The sequence below is a fragment of the Narcine bancroftii genome, chromosome 4 (assembly GCF_036971445.1).
Source record: "Narcine bancroftii isolate sNarBan1 chromosome 4, sNarBan1.hap1, whole genome shotgun sequence".
Lineage (NCBI taxonomy): Eukaryota > Metazoa > Chordata > Chondrichthyes > Torpediniformes > Narcinidae > Narcine > Narcine bancroftii.
Window position 1 is genome coordinate 227,283,532 of NC_091472.1, and position 20,539 is coordinate 227,304,070.

Sequence of the window (20,539 nt, forward strand, 5' to 3'; positions counted from 1 at the left end):
CTGGGTGGAATTAGGCCAAGTCCTAGAAAAAAATTTATAGGTAATTCTGTGGGAAACATAATGGACATAAGACTTACAATGAATTTGTCCTAATTTCAAATTCAATTCCTAATGATCCCATTGGCAGTGGCCAGGAAATGCATAGCGGTTACTTGTAAATCTGACTCCTGTCTGAGCATTACTCGCTGGAACACAGAAATGCAAAGCTGTGTTCCCCTGGACAAAATTACTTACAACTTAAGAAAAAGTATAATACTTATTTGAAAATATGGCAACCTGCAGAGCTCGTCGAAAGAACCAAAGACTTGTTGATCCAAACCAAGGCTTTTATTAGTAAAAGACAGGAGCTCTTCACAGGTGGCCGACCAGTCTGGAATGATCCGACCTGGCTAGGGACACAACCCTTTAAGGCCCAGACAGTAGGCGTGGCTAAGCTCTCAGCCAATCACTGTAAGCACAGTCATTACATACTCTAGATACTGTAACTATATACAATGGTGATAGGTCTGTACTATCACATTCACCCCTTCTTGGAGAACTGACCCTGGGGTGGAAGGGCTGAAGAGGGAGAAGGGAAGGAAAAAAAAATGAGGGAGAGAATGAAAGGAATGGATAGGTTAAGGACTGTAGCGGTCAGGGGGTCTGACCATCCGGCTTGACCGCTGTGGTGCCAGGATTGGGGTTGCTGGAGTGGTGTCACCAGCGGGCTCGTCGGGTGCGAGCGCTCCTTCGCTCAATTCCCCAGCCGTATTGTCGGCAGGGTGGCCCAGGTCGTTGGGGTGCTGTTGGTCCTTCTGTTCTGGCACGGGGCCTGGGGAATAAAGAGTTGAGGAAGGTTGGGTTGCTGGACCTACCGTGTCCTGAGCTAGGTCCTGCACCGAAACAGTGTCCTCCCGCCCGTCTGGGAACTCAACGTAGGCGTAATGCGGGTTCGCGTAGAGTCACTCGGTCGACCAAGGGGTCGTTCTTTGAGTGCCAGACGTGGCGTCGCAAAAGGACGGGGCCAGGGACAGTGAGCCATGCCGGTACAGTGGTTGCTGATTCGGATTTCCTTGGGAAAAGGAACATCCTTTCGTGGGGGGTGGCATTTGTTGCGGCACATAGGAGGAAGCGGATGGCGTGTAAGGCACTAGTGAGAACCTCCTGCCAGTGAGAGGTGGGGAGACCTTTAGACCGGAGAGCCAGTGTAACCGCTCTCCAGGTGGTGGCATTCTCCCTCTCGACCTGGCCGTTACCGCGTGGGTTATAACTGGTGGTCCTGCTTGAAGCGATACCACACTCCAGAAGGTACTGTTGCAGCTCTGCACTCATGAATGAGGACCCCCTATCACTGTGGATGGAATTGAGTAACCCGAAAATGACTAAGATACTGTGAAGGGCCTGTATCACTGAAGTGGCGGTGATGTCTGGGCAGGACACAGCGAATGGGAAGCAGGAGTACTCATCGATGGCCGTAAGGATGTAGTTATTACGGTTGGTCGACGGTAGGGGCCCCTTAAAGTCTACGCTAAGATGCTCGAAGGGGTGGGTGGCTTTGATAACGTGGGAGTTCCCCGGACGGAAGAAGTGGGGCTTGCATTCAGCGCACACTGAACAGGCTCGGGTCATGGAGAGAATCTCCTCGACTGTGTAGGGTAGGTTGTGCGCCTTCACAAAGTGGGCAAACCTAGTGACTCCTGGATGACAGAGCACCTCATGGAGTTTCTGTAGTCTGTCCATCTGTACACTGGCACACATCCCCCTGGAGAGCGCGTCAGGTGGGTCATTGACCTTACCAGGCCAGTACAGGATGTCATAGTTAAAGGTGGAGAGTTCGATTCTCCATCTGGCGATTTTGTCGTTTTTTATCTTACCACGCTGGCTGTTGCTGAACATGAAGGAGACCGGTCATTGATCAGTCAACAGTGTAAAGCGCCTCCCAGCGAGGTAATGTCTCCAACGACGTACCGCTTCAACTATGGCCTGGGCCTCCTTCTCGACCGAGGAGTGTCTACTCTCTGGACCATGGAGGGTTCTGGAGAAGAAGGCTACAGGCCGACCGGCCTGGTTCAAGGTGGCTGCCAGGGCGAAGTCGGATGCATCGCTCTCGACTTGAAACGGGACAGACTCATCGATCGCGTGCAGCGTTGCAGCGGCGATGTCGGATTTGATTCGATCGAAAGCCACTCTGCCTTCAGTCGAGAGGGGAAAGGAGGTGGTCTTGATAAGAGGACGCCCCTTGTTGGCGTAGTGTGGAACCCATTAGGCGTAATATGAGAAAAAGCCCCGGCAGCGTTTGAGCACTTTCTGGGTATGGAGGGGGTGGGAGGGTAAGTCCATTAGGGGACGCATGCGGTCAGGATCTGGCATCACTACCCCGTTCTCCACCACGCAACCTAGAATCGCGAGTCGTGTGGTCCGGAAGACACACTTGTCAAAATTGTAGGTCAGGTTCAGCCGACCTGCAGTTTGAAGAAATTTGTCTAGGTTGGCGTCGAGGTCCTGCGTGTCGTGGCCACAGATGGTGACATTGTCCAGATATGGGAAGGTAGCGGTTAGCCCGTTCTGGTCCACCATCCGGTCCATTTCCCGCTGGAAGACCGCGACACCATTCGTGACCCCAAATGGTACCCTGAGAAATTGATACAGCCACCCATTCGCTTCGAAGGCCATGAATGGTCGGTCCTCACAACGGATCGGGAGCTGGTGGTAGGCCAAACATAGGTCAATGGTGGAGAATATGCAGTATTGGGCTATCTGATTCACCACGTCCATGATGCGTGGCAGGGGGTACGCATCCAGGAGCGTGAAGCGGTTAATGGTCTGGCTATAGTCGACCACCATCCGTAGCTTTTCCCCGTTCTTGACAACCACCACCTGGGCTCTCCAGGGACTTGAACTGGGTTCGATGATGCCCTCATCCAGCAATCTACGCACCTCACTCCTAATGAATTCCCTGTTTTCATAACTATATTGCTGACTTTTGGTGGCCACAGGCTTCCAGCCAGGGGTGAGGTTTGCGAAGAGTGCTGGCGGGGCAATCCAGAGTGTGGAAAGGCTGCAGGAGTGGCCCTGGGGCACGGGGGCGGGTTGCTTGGGTCCCCCAAAGTGTAGGGACACCATTTGAAACTGACACTGAAAGTCTAATCCCAGCAACACTGGGGCGCACAATTGGGGAAGGATGAATAATTTGAAGTGGTGACCGTTACGCCCTGTACTTCCAGTGTGGTGATGCAGTACCCCTTTATCCTGGTCAAGTGCAACCTCGTCGCTAATGAGATCCTCTGGGTAGTGGGGACAATGCCAAGTCCGCAACGGAGGGCCAGATCTGGCCGGACAAAATTGTCAGTTGACCCAGAGTCAAATAAGCAATTGGTGTAGTGTCCATGCACTTTAATCAGATCCATTGCTTTAGTGAGGGGATGAGAGCATTGCTGATTAAGTCTTATAGAAGCAGCCACTGATCCTGTTGACAGGGGAGTGCCACGTGTTGACGTCACGCAATGGGATGACGTCATAGACGCAGTCAGCGCTGGTGGAGCAGGTTGGAGGTACTCCAGAGGTGCTCTTGTGGCGGCGTCGGTAGCTGAACGGTAAGTAGAGGAGGTTGTTGCTCGCGGTTGGTGGGTAGGTCGTCGGTCGCGGCGGTCGGGCCCCAGCGGTTGTCAGCGACGGACGCTAGGGCGAGTACCTGGTTGGCCGTGGCGGGTCCCTTGTCAGTCACGGTGGCCGCACCGGCGGTGGCGTGGACAGCAGCAGCAGGGGAGCAGGCAGCGGTAGCGTCGTCTCTGGGGGTGGCTGTGGCAGTGGCAGCGGCAGTAGCGTCGGCCCCGGGGGTGGTCGTGGCCGTGGCAATAGTGGGCTCTAGAGTCGGGACCGAGGCCGGGTCGAGTGTTCCACACGGGGGTGAGAGGCGGACCAACATCATGGTTGCGAGGGTGGGCTGCCCCTTCCGGGTTCGGCGTCTCCGTGACGTCAGGCGTTGCCATGCAGGGAAGTCCTCACTCTCATTGGACGAGAGCTCTGGGGAAGAAGAGTTTGAATGGGATAGTGGCGGTTGGGCTTCACAAGAGGCACTGTGTTTGCCGGCGGCCATTTTAGACCTACAGACTGCAGCAAAGTGGCCGTTTTTAAGGCACTTCTGGCACCTGTTTTTTCTTGCTGGGTACTGGGACCTGCTGTGCTTGTCCCTCCCGCAGAAATAACATTTTGGGTTCGCAGGTGGCAGTGTAGCAGCAGCCGACAGGCCGTCAGTATATCAGGGGGTGGTAGGGTAGAAGGGCACTCTACTCACATCAGAACATGGGTTCCAGTCCCTAGAGAACTCGTTTGACTTTAAGGCTGCATCCTCCATTGTGACTGCAATCCGGGCCACATCCTCTGGTTTTTCTACTCCTTGTTTGAGCAAGTGTAGCCTCACTTCGTTCGATCGGAGCCCGGCCACATAGGTATCCCAGACGAGATTGTTTGTGATCTCGGCAGCAGTTTTGTCCACACAGTTACAGTCCTTGCCCAACGCCTTTACTACTTGTAAATATGCCCTGCTAGACTCGCCGGGCTGTTGCTTCCTCGACGCAAGCACAAGCCGGGCATGAACTCTGTTCATTGGTTGATCGTACAGTTCTTTCAGTACCTTTATGGCTGCGGTGTAAGTGGTCTCATCCTGGATGTTCTCATAGACTCTCAAGGACACCATAGACAGCAATGCTGTTAGACGCTGGTTATCCTCCTCCACCTCAATGAGCCTTAGGAAGTTTTCAAAGTTCAACAGCCAGAACTTAAAGGCTTTGAAGACTGTAGCTGACTGTGGGTCGATGTCAAGTTTTTCTGGCCGAGTCAGACGCTCCATCCCTTTTTAAAAAAAATTCTTTTTGCTAATAAAATTGTAGAGCTCGTTGAAAGAACCAAAGACTTGTTGATCCAAACCAAGGCTTTTATTAGCAAAAGATAGGAGCTCTTCACAGGTGGCAGACCAGTCCAGAATGATCCGACCTGGCTAGGGACACAACCCTTTAAGGCCCAGACAGTAGGTGTGGCTAAGCTCTCAGCCAATCGCTGTAAGCACAGTCATTACATACTCTAGATACTGTAACTATATACATTGGTGATAGGTCTGTACTATCACACAACCATACTTAAATTCCATAGGAACACGATTATAGTGTAGACCATCATGCCTTGCCATCCTCCTTCCCCGTCTATCCCTCAATTGGTGGTGCGAGGATGGGATGGCAGGGGTTCCATCCCATCCCAACCAGAAAAAGTCAAGAGAAGAAAACACTGGCCACTGTGTCGTGACAAACCCATAAAACTCTGATATATGTCTTATACCTTTGTTGTGAGTGTCTTAAATGTTGTGTGTAATTGTAGTTAGTTAAGTGTTAAGTGTGGGGGATGGAGAGGGAGGGAGATGAAAAGGGCTTGAACTGTGCAGAAAACTTTGTATAAAACTGATAAATGTAAACTGTAGTCAGTGTTGATACTGTTAACATTGACACGAATAATGTTGATAAATGTTTGAGTTTAAGTATGGAAAATCATAAATATGATATTCAAAAAAAGTATCCTGGGTGTTTACCTCGTCGAAGAACTAGTTGAATTTTTTGGGGCTTTATCTGTGTCACGATTTTTCCCTGACTTCCAAGTGGGCGATTCAGATCCACTTTCATCACATTTTCAGGTTTAATTATATCTGTCTCTTTGCAACCTCTATTCTTGAGCAGTTGCTCAGAATCACACCGTGCGGAATTTGGTTCTCCAGCCTTTGTAAAGTTCTGCATTAGGAAGGATCAATTAAAAACAAATAAAATGTATGAATATTCAAAGAGAAAAGGAAATGAAAATGTGTACACATGACAGATTATATGATGAACCACATGTACAGTCTAAGGAAACAAGAACAGATTTAAAGACAAAACCCATTCATTTTCTAATATGGCTTTCAATAATGTCTATATTTAAATAGTGGAATTAAGCTTCATGCCAGACATGCCAATAATCAGATTTTACTGTCTTCCATACTCCCACAGTTTTCAGCATTGAGGGTGCAAATCTCATTAAAAATAACATTTGGGAAACATAATTGTAGTTTGTGAGAACCAGACACACATCTTAAATCAATATCCATTATAAAAGTATTTAAACTGCTTTTGATTTTAATTATGCTAATTGTCTTACACTCCATCAAAACAAGCACTTCATCACACTACAACAAAAACAATTATTGAATTTCTGGATTACTTTGCAAAAGATGTTTTCCTTTTTGGCAGATGCCAAATTTTCCTCCTGTGGAACTATCTAATCAAATCCACAAAAGAAGACCTTTCTCAGTGGGGATACAGCTCAAAGTTTTTGAAAGGCATTTATATTAAAGAAAAATTGACGCCAAATGGCATATTTTGAATATATGATGATGGAAATCACATGATGGAACACAAAGTCTTGGGAACTCAGATGATATATGGAGCTAAATTTGGTTCAGAAACAACTATCGATCTACAATGTCTGTATAAATAGCTTAACTTGCTGCCTAATTCTCTCCAACTGTTGATTGTACTAAGAATGAGAAGGCAAGTATTTTGCTTTTCCTTTTGGCTTTATTCAGATTCAACACAAATTAAAAGGTCAAACTTGTTATAATTACAAAGCAGAGGATGCTTTCTTTACAGGCAATTGTGTGTCTGTGTGAACAGGGCAAGAAATTATGACTCCTAAGTAATTAGGCTAAGAAATTTTACTGAGGCAGACAGAGTCTGAACCACATTTTAACAGTTAGAACAGTAAAATCAGTGACAAATTATTTGCAGAAATAAAAAATTAAGAGAGGGCAAAATGATAAAATTAATAAGAAGAGTGTGGTGGTTTGCCCATGAGGCAAATGAACCAACTCCAGCAGTCATGGGCGAATCCGCAGCCAGCGGGAACCGGGAGGGTTCCGAGCATGGGGCAGAACTTGGCCCAAAAGCTGAGATGACTTCCGCCCCGCAAGGCGCAGGGGTTGCTGGGAGCGGGCACTTAGGCGCATGCTGATTCAAACAGAAAAGAGTTCAACCGAGCCCTGTTTGACTCCGTGTGTTGATTTCACCTGCTGCTGCGTATTAGTGTGACCACAAGAGAAAGCAGAATCGGTACAGAATTGGACTCCACAGTCATAAAAGTCAGAGAGGTCCATTGCTTTGAAATGAGATGTCATGTTGTTACAGTTTTGCACAACTGGTAAGCCTAGGAGCTGTATAATGGCCTCAACTTTACGCCTTTCATTTATTTTGGAGACAAGTTCATTTGAAACCAATAGTTCTAGAGCAGTAAGGCAGAAGCTTTCCAATTTCCTGATGTACCTCCCATCAGCAACCTGGTGAGTCTGTATTTATTGCCAGGTGGTGGACTCGACTATTTAACTGGCACAGAGCTTATTGAGATGGTGCTGCCATGACAGTGTTATATCAACAACAGCAGAGTTTTGATCAAGAGACAGTCTGAATGACTTTTCACTGGGCTGGAAAATGTCTTGTGGCTAGACAGCAAAAGTGTGTTGAGTTCTGCTAAATAGATCTTAAGCACTATATATTTAGAATGCTTTTAAAGCCCAAGGCACGTTACATCTCTGTGTCTCCTGAGTACTCATCTGCATATGGAGTGAAGGGAGTTTGTGATCAGTGCCATTTATTATTATGGTGATCATGGGAAGAGGCTGGAATCAATTGTCCACTCTGTACTTTTGGCTGAAGCCAGTTACTGATGCTTTTCCTGTGAGTTATTTGATTGTTGACTACATTTCTCAACTGGTTTGCTCAGTCTAAAGTTCTTGAGAAGACAAGTAAAGCTTAAGCAATTAATGGTAAAATAACGGTGTTAGTCTATAAATAGATTGCATTAACTTTATTTGACACTTCAGTTGTTGTTCCAGTGACAGGTTTGAATTCTAGCTATGTGCTAGTGAAATTTAGCAAGACTAGAATTTTCAATTCTCTACAATTATTTGAAATGTCAGTCATATGAAATACATGCTAGCCAAAGATAACTCCTCTTATTTTTCTCCCTCATAATCAAATGCATAACATAAAACCATGTACTATTCTTAGAAATGATAAAAATTCAGATTGCCCTATTTTCTGTAACATTTTTTTTGCCACTGGTAAACTTTAATGTACAGGTACCTAACCTTTTCTCTGGGATTCCAAACACCAGCAACCTCCAAAAACTGGCACTTTTTTTGATAGATGATATTACACATAAGTAACATTAATTTCCCATAATAACTTCTCCGTTTTCAAAGGGAGACCCTCCCCCCAATCCCTGTCACCCCTGTGGGCACCCTCTCTTACCTTCAGAGGAAAGATGACTCTCTCGGCCCCCAGCGGGAGGGAAGCAGGCAGCACCTGGCTCATTGCGGGAGCAATGGCCATCTTCCTTACCTATATTTCCCAATGCAGCTGGAACCATGGGAGATTATGGGTAACAAAGACGGCCAATCCTCCCACATTGATCCATCACCATGCTCGATAATACTCCACTCCTGCTGCCACATTGGGAGTTAGATGGGGGGTGAGTAGAAGGACAGCACTGTGCTGTCAGAATGTGCCTGAAGGCTAGCCTAACAGGCTGTTGAAGTGCCTGAAAGCCACCAGTGCTCGGCTCCACTGCCCTGGCAGCCCACTCCTCCTGCAGCTCACCTCGTGTCTGGCCTTCTGACCCGCTTGGCCATCAGCTCCAAGCAGCTGGCCCTGGGGGGGGTGTGGGCTGATGGACGGACAACCAGAGGCAGGAGGGGGATGAAGGATAATGGACGGCAGGGACTAGGAGCGAGGCATTTGTTTAAAGGGACCAAAATCAAAATGATTCTGAAATCTGGAAGATTCCGAACAATTGCAAGTATTCAGTCCCGATGATCCCAGACCAAAAGTTCGACACCTGTACTTTCAAATAGGTATGCTGTACTATACATTGAAAACCGTTCTAATATATTACAGAGACTTACCACTGTTTTGCACCAGGCACAACCTGGTCCTAAATTGATGCATTCCTTGCAGGTTGCTTCTGCTTTTGTGGGATTGCATTTGGACTTTGATGATTCTGACAAAAAAAAAATCAGTTTCTATTGCAGCTGACCACATTTACAAAAACTCTATTTGGAAATAAGATGATTGTCACAATATAGCTACATAAGTATATGTCTACATTTACGGTAAAAGAACAAGTTATTCATCTTCCTTGAGATTGCAATCAAACCAATGCTCAGGACCATTTAAAATGTGTAACTGAAGCAAGGTCAGGGGTCAGATCATGTAATAGTATCATTCCTTTCAGCCATGCTCCCCGACTCTCCTCTTTATTATGCTGAACACATAATTAACACCCTCTAATATCTTCACCATTGCTGTTGACAACCATCCTAGATCCATAAAAGATCTATCAAATACGATATTTACTTTTGAAGAAATTACTAACTATTCATGTGAACATATGAATTAGGGGCAAGAGGAGAACATCACACACCCTGTCAAGCCTTTCAAAAAGCTTTTCAAGGGAATCTAATTGGAGAGTTTTTTCAACAAATCAAAACTTGTATCAGGGTAAAAAAAAATCTTATTTCCATTATAAATTTATGGTGACTGTCTTTCTTTTGCTTGTTTAGCTGCCAACTCTAGAATTTTCTCTCTCATTTCATAATGCACAATTTTTACCAGTATTGGACGTGGTCTCTGATCTGGTTGTGGCTTCAGCTGTAACACTCAAACTCTCTCAATCTCAATGTCCTCTTGAAATTCAGCTATCCCTAAAGATAGCGGAATCCAATGCTGTAAACACTTATTAATATCTTGACCTTCATCACCTTCTTTAAGGTGGAGGGATCCAGAGGGTAGCCAAATCATAGGTCGGGTGCCCTGCACGGCCTTCTGGTGTGTGATTGGACACGATCAGGAGGACGGGCGGGCCCTCAAGGAATTGGTTATCACTGACCATGGGGGGTGGGGGGTCCATCAAACAGCATCAGCACACCCTTAAGCTGGCACTGGAAAACCAGTCCCAGTATGACAGGTGTGCAGAGGTGAGGCATTGCCAGCAGTTTAATGTTTAGGGTCACGGTTAGGGTCATGATGCAACACCCGCAGATTTCCGTGGTGAGGGATTTAGAGGCTAGCACTACCTTGCACTTTGCTGGGGACAGTCCGGGAATAATGTTGAGCTGTTCCCAGGTGTGTCAAACAGGCAGCCTGTGGGGTAGCCGTTTACTTCAATGTCCATCATTGATCACCCCAGCTGGTGTGGCCTGCACTGATCCAGCTCGATGAAGGCCCACATCAACTCACTGTTCAAATCACTGCTGCTGTATAGTTGGGACAGCTGCCGCCAAGATGACCACCCTTGAGATCACGAAGATGGCTGCCCCCAAGTGGAGTCCGAAAGAGAAGCCGGATGTGATGATACCCAGTGTCACCATGCTCCTGTTCCCAACATTCTGTTCTCAACTATTGGAAATGATGTTGGAAGTGGGTTGGCCCAAAATGGTGGCGCGGGTTGTGGTCTGCAGGCAGCATTGTTAGAAGGGGGTTTAGAGCGGCATACCTTTGTGTAGTGCCCCTTCCTCTAGCAGTTTGACCAGGTCGTGCTACAGACTGTGCAATACTTCCGCGGGTCTTTGCCTTCGCTGCAATAGTTGCATCTTGTGTGCTCCTCTTGGTAGGTCACTGCAGTCATATCCCGACACCCACAGGTTTTCCCTAGCCCCTGTATGGCCCTTACCAAATCAACAGACTCACCATGGCCCTGGTGTTGGGAGACCAGTTGGTAGCAGGCATATATGACATTTATCAGGGCTCCATATTGCTGTCGTAGTAGGGCCATTGCCTTGTCATACTCTTCACAGTCACAGATTACCTGGTGTGCTCCACCGCTACAAAGAGCAGATCCTATCTATCACTGTCCGCAGTGATCTCGTGACACCTCACGTAGGCCTTCAAGCAATGTACCCACATATCAAACTTGGAGGCCTCTGGTTCCATGGGATCAGTTTCCAGATTCTCCATTCTAATCGCCTTATTCATGGCAAATAAAATCTGGTTAATAATTTGTAGAACAAAGCAAATAGACAAAGGATTTATTAACTAGAAAACCTCGGCATGCCTTTACATGCTGCTGGCTCATGTCCAAGGCAAATATGGAAGGAGGAGACTAGGGCTATCAGTCTTTATTAGGGATCTTATGGGGAGCAGCTATAGGGACAGAAGGTGGACCAGCCTGCACAGTCCAGCAAGGTCATGCCTGCAATACTGTGTTCTACCACACAGACTCGATGGGCTGAATAGCCTATATCTGCTCCTATGTCTTATGGTCTTAAGGTTTATCCTAATTTCCCCTGAGAGGAGAACCTGCAGTTTGTGTAAATTTTCTATGGAAAAAGAAATTATTTATTTGTTTCCAACATTTCTGAAATAACCACACTTCAATATTATTTAATTGTCCATCGAGTGTTTTCAGGCAGCCAGAGGCCAGACAAACCCAATTTTCCCCTTTCTCTATCAATTAGATTTACAAAACTATTTAATTTAACATTTACTCACCGGCCCATTCGGTTTCCAGCACCAAGGCTATTACAAGCTTAAATAGGAACCACCTGATCATTTCCTGTTATTGTAAAATTAAAAAAAAATTATAATTTTCATTTAAACCTGAACATTAAATTTTAACTCTACATATTCATTTACAGTTCAAGCACATTACCATTTTCTCACCTTCAAATTCCCTGCTTCATCTTCATCACGGATATCCACCATTTGTTTAGCTTCATCACCTATCAGGAAGTTCTTCAAAACCTCTGCTATTTTCTGAAAGGTCCAAACAGTTCCTCTCCACTAAAATGCTCATGTGCTTTACAGAACAGCTTTATCCTGAGCAACTTCTTTGATTCCTATCTCTTACTGCAAAGATGGATACTCCCCTGAGTCCCAGTTATACTTGTCTCTTCTTAAGAAATGTGGAACAGTCTTCATTCAAAACCTTTAAGGGTATCACACCACAAATCTTTCTCTGTTACATCAATGACTGCATTGGTGCTTGCATGGATTTCTTCATCTTTGCTTCCCCTTCCATCCACTCTCAAATACACTTCGCTTTTCTGAATCTCTCTCCACCTCATCTCTTCACATCCTGTCTCTTAAGAATGCCATCCCTTTATGCCAGTTTCCCCATTTCAAGTGCATCTGGTCTCAAGACAAGGTCTTCCATTTCAGCAAATGTTTCTTCCCTTCTGCTGTGTTTGATAGAGCATTCTCTTGCATTTCTCCCATTTCTCAGACGTCTCTCTCTCCTGATCCACCTCCAGATCCCATTTCCCTTCCCATCTGTCCTTCACCTCTCCCCTCATGGTTCCCATTACCACTTTTCTTACTCGTCAGATTCTAGCATTGGTGGGCATTGTGTCCCTCATCTCTTTCAGGTAGCCAGAATACCCCAATGTAAAGCCACATATTCTACCCAAATGCAGCTGTCGGGAGGCTACCTGAAAGATCCTGATGTGGCTCGGAGGAGTACTCACCAAAACCTCCTCCAGGAGGTAGAATCTCTGCATCTGAGTAGTCCCCCAAGGCACCTGAATGCAGCCACCTAAAAGCTGCTGTTAGGGGGTGGGCTAATGACAATTAGCTGGCGACCCAAATCCCTCAGCCTGACAGCCCCCCCCCCCCCCTCATCCCCCACCCTCTCTGCTGCTCCTGCCCCGAGGTCCCAAGTGTATTCTCTTTCTCAACCTGTTCTGGAAGCTTCTCACATATGTTGGTTCCCAACATCTGCAGTTTTTCTATGAAATAAAAATTCCTACAGTAGTTGTCTTGTGAAGTACAAACTACCACATTACAATGGGAAGGTGAAGGTGGAGACAGCTGCTGGAGGGAGATAAGCAAGAGGCCATTTCATGTCAGGCCTACGCCTGGAGTCTGGCTTCAAGAGCAGATCGAAAACTTAAAACTTACTTTTCAGACAGCAGCCCTAAAAGGTTGCTCCAGCATCCCATTCATATGAGGAGGTGCCTTGTAGTGCCCTCTGGAGCCGATGGAGGTGGGGCGACTGGTGTCAAAGTGCCACCCGTCATGAATATGTGGCAGAGCAAATTTGCTTGAAATAAAACACTCAAGCTAACATATTGCAAAACCGAGGGTAAACCTCATCTAAAATTATCCTGTATTATTTGTAAGATTTTAAATGGGCATTTTTAAAAACATACTGTTAAACACTGGTCATGTATCTTTGGATAAGAGGAAAGGGAATTCGCTGTCTGTACCCTTCATCTGACTCCAGATTCAATACAACATAATTCTGAGCAATTCCCTGGAATGACCTGCAAGCTTCTTCAATAAACAACATGACAATGCTCAATGAGAGCAGAACAGGAAGAACTCCTGGAATCAACCTCAAGTCACTCAAGAAAGGAAGAAGTAACAACACCAAAGTTTAACAGTGGATCCCTTGGGGCGATGCTCTGGAAGCAACTAACAGCAGAAAAATGAAATTTGATCCCAATTTGTTGATCCTAGTGGTTGTCAGTGAGGAAACAAGTTTGGTAGGTCTCAAAGGCAAGGACTCTGAACACAGTTTTGGTAGGGAAGGATTTTACTTACAGAAGGCAAGTGTGGGAAATGGTAACTGATGCAGCACGCACACACACAAATACACACACTTTACAGCAGCCATGGGAAAGAAATAGCGGACAATTAATAAAGAATGTGGGGAAAATAGCATGGGAAGAAAATACACACACTCACACAAAATGAACTGGTACAGATAATGATCAAGGAAAAATCACTATGCCCACCACCCCTTGACTCAGTGCAGGAAACTCTATGGTACAGGGACACTAATTAAATGCTCCCAACTCTTTTAACAGTGCACATCTTACCAACAGTTTCTCCAGCACCCTAGGCCTGGAGTGAAGTAAGGTGGTCCCAAGCTGGCAAAGAGAACAAACAAAGAACACATGGCAACTTTATAGAACTGGAGGTTCCAGCCCAGCTTGTTAGCAGGGACCCATGGCTCAGAGCCAGGAGGGTTAATCCAATTACAACAGCCAATGATCCATGTCCAAGTACAGGCAGGCTGGAGAGTCCAGTTCAAGTAATTAACATAGAACCAACAGCAAGGTGTGTACTAATGGGTGGGGCAGAACCAAACCTTGATTGGCAGCTGGTGTGTCCTCCAACCAGGTAGGGGTCAGTGCACTAATCCCAATACACTAATCCATTATGTTCCACACTCTATCATTAAACTCAAACCAGTGTAGATAGATGGTAGATGCTGGGAGCATAACAGATTGGAAAAGTCCAGTGCAGGGAGGGGGAAAAATAAGAAGGCTGAAGTATTTCCACCCAGGAATATTGGTTTCTGTGAAAGACCATTGGCGAGAAAGCTAACAGAGCCAGCCACATAAAAATCATATAAGACCAGGTTAACAGCTAAGTGTCTTGCCCCCCAGCTCACACAATGCCTTTCTACCACCTAGAGAACATGCCAGGGTGAAGCTGAAATACAATCCATCCATTTCAATGAGTGTCACTCAATACTTCCATGCAGAAAGCAACTTGATTAATTAACATCTCCTTCTCATCTACATTCTACTCGAATTTTCACTTTCTCTGCTGCCATGAGAACTTGGCAACAGCAATTGCCAAGATTTCTTGGACATCACCACCTAATCCTTCCACCACCTGGAAAGATAAATGAACAATGTCAATTTCAAACCACGTGCAAATTTCCCTCCAAAACATTGTTCCTTGAATTAATGCAGCTCCAATGGACAACACAATGAGTATTTCCACCACAAAAGCAGCTGCAGTTTGAGAAGTTTGAAAGGAAATTTGTAATGAACAGTAAATGCTGACTTTGCCAATAGCACTTACATTCCATAAAGGTATAGTTAAAATTCTCCTTTGTCAATTATATTGCCAGAAGCCCCTACATAATCCTGGGCAGAGGCATTCTTATTTGAAGATTTCATTTGTCAATTCATGAGAAATGTGGAGTGTAGCACAGTTGAGGCAATAAGCCTGAATGTGCAGGGGAACACCTTTCATTGCAGCCAAACCCCAGCCGGATCTGTCTGAAAGAGTTGGGAATGGAAGAATGCTGTACCTGTACTAAAAAGAGCCAAAAGCTAACACACAGAAATTTTGTCATGGAGCAGCATGGTGGAATGCAGATCATATGATGTTCTAAGGACTGGCTCCTCCTCTGACTCTGCCCCCACATATTCCAATATGGAATCCCCACCTGAACTTCAGTTCAGTCCACAGAGCATGTGTGCTATTCTTACTGATTAAAAACATATTGTACTCTCTCTGGTCTTGAGTGTTCTCAGTCGTGCTACAATTTTATTCTGTAAGTTAAAGGATAGAAGATCTATTGAATCCTGTGATGCTCCCAATCTGTCCCTCGAGGCTCCGGAAGAGTTCACGTACTGGTTGGAGGGCTTCCAAATGTACCTTTCGGCCACACAAATGGGCTACTCAATGGATGAGCTCAAGAGGTCGGTGCATCTCTCCCGCATCAGGCCTAAAAGATTCCTGATCATCGGGGACTGTATGACTTATGCGGCAGCAGTCAAAAAGCTGAAGGGCCGGTACATGAGGCCCCAGAATGTCATCCAAGCGAGGCAACAGTTTTTGCCATGGAAGCAGGGCCTGGTGAGTCCATTGAAGATTTTGTCCTCATCCTATGAGCACTCATGAGGAACTATGGGTATGAGGACGGCATGGCCCAAGAACAGGAAGATAAGCAGATCCGGGACGCTCTTGTTGCTGGCGTGCTGATCTAAGTACATAAGGCAGCAGATGCTGGAGAGCAAGGCAGCGTGATGCTGTCTGACAATGTAATGCTGGCAAAGTAACTGGAGATGGCCCAAGTGGGAGCTAATAACTTAGAAGGTGGCAGCAGCAACCTCCAGGAGGATCTGGTCCCCAGAGCAGCTCCACATGCTGCATCAGCCCTGATGGCAGCGGCCTCTGGCATTAAGGGATCCTTCTTTTGCAACAGCACCCAAAAACTCGATGTCCTGCTAAAGACTCCATCTGCTTAGGTTGTGGCTAAAAGGTGCACTGGGTGAAAATCTGCAGGGCGAGGGGGAGTGCTGAGAGGTCCAATGCGAGTGCGATTCCTGACAGGCCAACTGAGTCAAGCCCAAAACCCAACCCCATGGCCTCCCGGTGCCAGTGTTGTATGCCGTGGTCTTCCTGTGGGGCTGCCCAGTGAGAGCAGCAACACAAGAAACCTCAACTGCCATCCTGCCACATTTCAAAACTAGCACCATCTTCATCAGATGAGGAGGGAGGGCAGCCATCTTGCTGCACCTCATGGTCCCCACCATCTTACCTGCATGAGGATCTGAAAGGGGGGAGCGACTCCAGTGAAGGGTATGATGGCATCTCCGGAGACCTGGCTGCGATGGTGTTGAACAAGGAGATACCAAACCAACTGAACAATTCCACGATGAAGGTGTGGGTTAACGGGCATGAACTGAAGTGTTTAATTGACTCTGGCTCAAATGAGAGCTTTATAGACGCAGAGACAGTCCAAAAATTCAATCTTAAAATGCATCCCTCTAATTATCCTATTTTTTTTTAGCGTCCCACACGCAGTGTGTAAATATTCAAAAACATTGTATGATTCATTTATCTCTGCAAGAGGGGAAATTCTGTAAGTTCAGAATCTATGTACTTGAGAATTTGTGTGCAGTGGTTCAGTTGAGGTTTGACTTCTTGTGTCCCTTTAAAAATGTGACCCTGGAATATCCTGTTCCTCTCCCTCCCATTACGGTTTGGAATGGAAGGTCCCAAAACTCTGATGCCATTTGCTGTCTCTCCACACTGAACATAGATCCCCCCCCCATCTGTTCCCCAATCTGAGTGCCGATTGCAGACTGATTGCTACAAAAAGCAGGAGCTACAGCGCAGAGGTCCGGGCATTTATCAAGGCTGAGACACAATGACTGCTTGATGAGAACCAGCCCATGGAGAGCGCGAGTGGTTATGGTAAAGAGGGGAAGAAAAGTCTAAGCTAGTAATTGACTATAGCCAAACTATTAATTGCTTTACACACCTGGACGCATACCCACTCCCTCGTATTTTGGACATAGTGAATGAAATAGCGCAGTATAAGGTTTATTCGACCATCAACCTTACCACCAATTGCCAATCCATTCTGAGGATCGTCCCTACACTGCTTTTGAGGCTAACGGGAGACTTTATCAGTTCTGGAGGGTTCCCTTCAGTATCACAAATGGGGTCTCAATCTTCCAAAGACAGAAAGACCAAATGGTGGACGAATTTAAGATGAAGGCCACCTTCCCCTACCTTGACAAAGCTACCATTTGTGGCCACTCTCTGGAGGACCATGATGCCAAACTCCAGAATTTCCTCCACACAACTAAGGCCTGGAATCTCACTTAAAACACCAGTAAGAGTGTATTCAGGGCCAAATGCTTAGCCATCTTGGAGTACATGGTAGAGAATGGCATCATTGGCCCCAACCCCGACAAGTTGTTAGAACCCCCAATCCCAAGGTCCATGAAAGCTTTGCCTGGGCTTCTTCTTATATTATGCCCAGTGAGTATCCAGGCAAGGTTTGTCCCTCAGAAACCACTTCCTTCCCACTGATAGCTGAAGCTAAGTCTGAAGCCACATTTTAAAGGCCACCATGCATGCGGTAGATGAGAATGTACCTTTCCAGGTGGAAAGTGATGCTTCAGATATAGCCCTAGCTGTGACTCTTAATCAGGCGGGTAGGCCGGTTGTATTGTTTTCCAGGACCCTACAAGGCCATGAGCTCCATTACCCATCAATGGAGAAAGAGGTTCAAGCCACTGTGGAGGCCATCAGGCACTGGAGGCGCTACCTGGTGGGTAGGAAATTCACACTCATCACAGACCAGCGATCGGTGACATTTATGATCAACAACACAAAACGTGGTCAAATTAAAAAAGATAAAATCGCTCAGTGGAGGATCAAATTCTCCACCTACAACTATGATATAGTCTGCTGACCTAGTTCCCTCAATGAACCTCCAAATGCCCTGTCCAGAGGAAGCTGTGCCTCTGCACACACCGACCAGTTGCAGTCACTGCATAATGAGCTCTACCACCCAGGCATCACTCAAATGGCTCATTTTGTCAAGGCATGCAATTTTCCTACTCAATTGAGGATGTCAGGGAAATGATCAAGTCCTGCCAGGTCTGCGCTGAGTGCAAGTCACACTTCTACCGTCCCAGCAAAGCGCCCCTGATAAAGGCATCTGGGCACTTTGAACAACTCAGTGTCGATTCCAAGGGACCCCTCCCCTACGAGAACGTGTACCTTCTCACAGTTACTGACGAGTACTCTCATTTCCCATTTGCATTTCCCTGCCTGGACATTGCTGTCCGTTATAAAGGCCTTAAACTCCACTTTCATCCTGTTTGGGTATCCCGGCTATATCCATAGCGACTGGGGTTCATCATTTATGAGAGAGGAGCTACGTCAGTTCCTCTTGGTAAGGGGCATTGCATCCAGCAGGACGACCAGCTATAACCCCCGGGGGAACGGACAGGTTGAGAAAGAGAACGCTACGGTTTGGAAGGCTGTAAAATTGGCTCTCCAGTCCAAAGGACTTCCAGACTCACACTGGCAGGATGTCATCCATGGTGCTCCACTCCATTAGGTCGCAACTCTGCTCTGCAACCAATGTGACTCTTCATGAGCTGATGTTTTCATTCGAAAGTCAACGTTAGGGATCACTCTCCCAGCTTGGCTTACAGGACCAGTGCTGCTTGGAAAGCATGTGAGGAGGAGCAAAAGCAACCCCCGATCGAGAAGGTGCACCTACTCCATGCCAACCCCATTTACGCCTATGTGGCATACCCGGATGGCAAGGTTGTCACTGTCTCGATCAGGGACCTGACACCCACTGGACCTGAGGGTCCAGCACCTCAAGGGAGTCAGGACCTACCCAGAGCTCCCTGGGGAACACCAGAGGCTCAGGTGAGACGTCTCATGAAGTGGCTCAAGAGCCAAATCACCCATGCCCCGCGGTCCTGGAACCACAGGAAGATCAGGAAGTATTGTAAATATTTTTTGACTATTCTATGTTCTCTGTTTCACCTGCAGGCTTCATTCTGAAGGAAGGGGTGAATGTAGTGAACTGGAAATTCACTACTGGTGTGACGTTCTAAGGACTGGCTCGTCCCCTGACTCTGCCCCTACATATCCTGATATAAACTCTGGATCCCTGCCAAAATCCTAGTTCAGTTCAAAGACCATGTGTGCAATTCTTACTGAATAAAAGTGTGTTGTACTTTCTCAGTTTTGAGTGCTCTCAGTCATGCTACGTCTATACAATTCATGAAGGTAATTGGCTCAACTGAAGTGGCCAGAGGAATGACAGTGTGGCCTGTCAATAAATTGATCAATCTGAAGCCCAGTACCTCATTCTGTTTCTTCAAGGTACCAATACAGAAAATTCTTTAAACTGGTTTTCAAAAAACACAAAAACCAAGGCTTGTTTAAAGGCATCATGTGTACAGGGTGACTGATGCTGCTAATATTTGCTGAGACCAGTAGGGAGCACCTTACAGTCACTACTATGCTATTGCCAAACAGAAGAAACATTCTGGGCTGAGGTCAACTTTTATTGCAGCACACAACCCTATTTCTGTTTGTCAATATTTCCTCATTTGCTGAGAACAGGAGGGGAAAATTTTTCTCAGAAGAGTAAGCATTCTTCCGTTAACTTTAATTGGTCGAGTTAACTGTATTAAGGAATATTTTTGTTTGTATTCAATATTTATTTCAACCATGTTTTCTTTCAAAGAGTTTCTTTCAGGATTTAAATAAAGTTATGAGAGAAATTTTATGGAAAGATAAACTACTACGGGTAGCATTAAATAAACTAACTTGGAAGTATGCGCTAGGTGGGCTTCAATTACCTCATTTTCAAAATTATTATGAAGCAGCCCAGTTGAAATTTATTAGTAGATTGATGGATTTGGACCATTCCCCGAGTTGGGCGAAAGTTGAGATGGCCTGTAATTTCTGAAGTTGAGGTACATCAATTTATATATTTCGATGGAATGTAAATTTGTTGAGGGAATATAATATGCCAATATTAAAACATTTATTAAAATTATGGATTAAAAAAAAGATTTTAGGATCAAAAGGTAAATTGTCAATTTTAACTCCATTATATAATAATCAGCTTATTTCTTTTTCAATGTTTAATAGTCATTTAAAGAGTGGGATTCTAAGGGTATAAAAACATTACAGGATTGTTTTGTAGAAGGACAGTTTCTTTCTTTCAATCAATTGAAAGAGCGTTTTGATATTGCTGAAAATTCTTTATTTGTTTATTATCAACTTTGATCTTTGGTGAAAATTATGTATGGTAAAGAGATGATTTTACCTGTTTTGAAGAAATTCGAATCTTTGATTTCTTCTATACCAAAAAAGGGTTATATTTCTGTTATGTACTAAGTATTACAAGACAATATGGATATGTCAGAATGGGAAAAATCTAAGCTTAAATGGGAAAATGATTTAGCTTTTGT

General features: G+C 45.7%; 1 protein-coding gene and 1 long non-coding RNA gene across 8 annotated transcripts in view; one reads left to right on the forward strand and one right to left on the reverse strand.

Moving 5' to 3' along the window:
• The window catches only part of LOC138761671 (uncharacterized), a 191,642-nt gene extending 172,315 nt beyond the window's left edge, over positions 1-19,327 (forward strand). The window contains exon 5 of the long non-coding RNA XR_011356422.1: positions 19,104-19,327. This is a non-coding gene — a long non-coding RNA (uncharacterized lncRNA). The remainder of the gene's footprint in view (positions 1-19,103) is intronic.
• itgb2 (integrin, beta 2) overlaps positions 1-20,539 on the reverse strand; it is a 146,792-nt gene that overhangs the window by 83,676 nt on the left and 42,577 nt on the right. For 4 of the 7 annotated variants that reach the window (XM_069934213.1, XM_069934212.1, XM_069934211.1 and 1 more), the window contains exons 1-4: positions 11,712-11,804; positions 11,541-11,604; positions 8,957-9,051; positions 5,558-5,753 (exon numbers count right to left, since the gene is read on the reverse strand). In XM_069934213.1, coding sequence (XP_069790314.1) covers positions 5,558-5,753; positions 8,957-9,051; positions 11,541-11,604; positions 11,712-11,753 — 397 coding nt within the window. In that variant the 5' untranslated portion in view covers positions 11,754-11,804. Of the gene's footprint in view, positions 1-5,557; positions 5,754-8,956; positions 9,052-11,540; positions 11,605-11,711; positions 11,805-20,539 lie in introns of those variants that run through there. The other 3 variants (XM_069934214.1, XM_069934215.1, XM_069934216.1) reach the window with 1 other exon arrangement.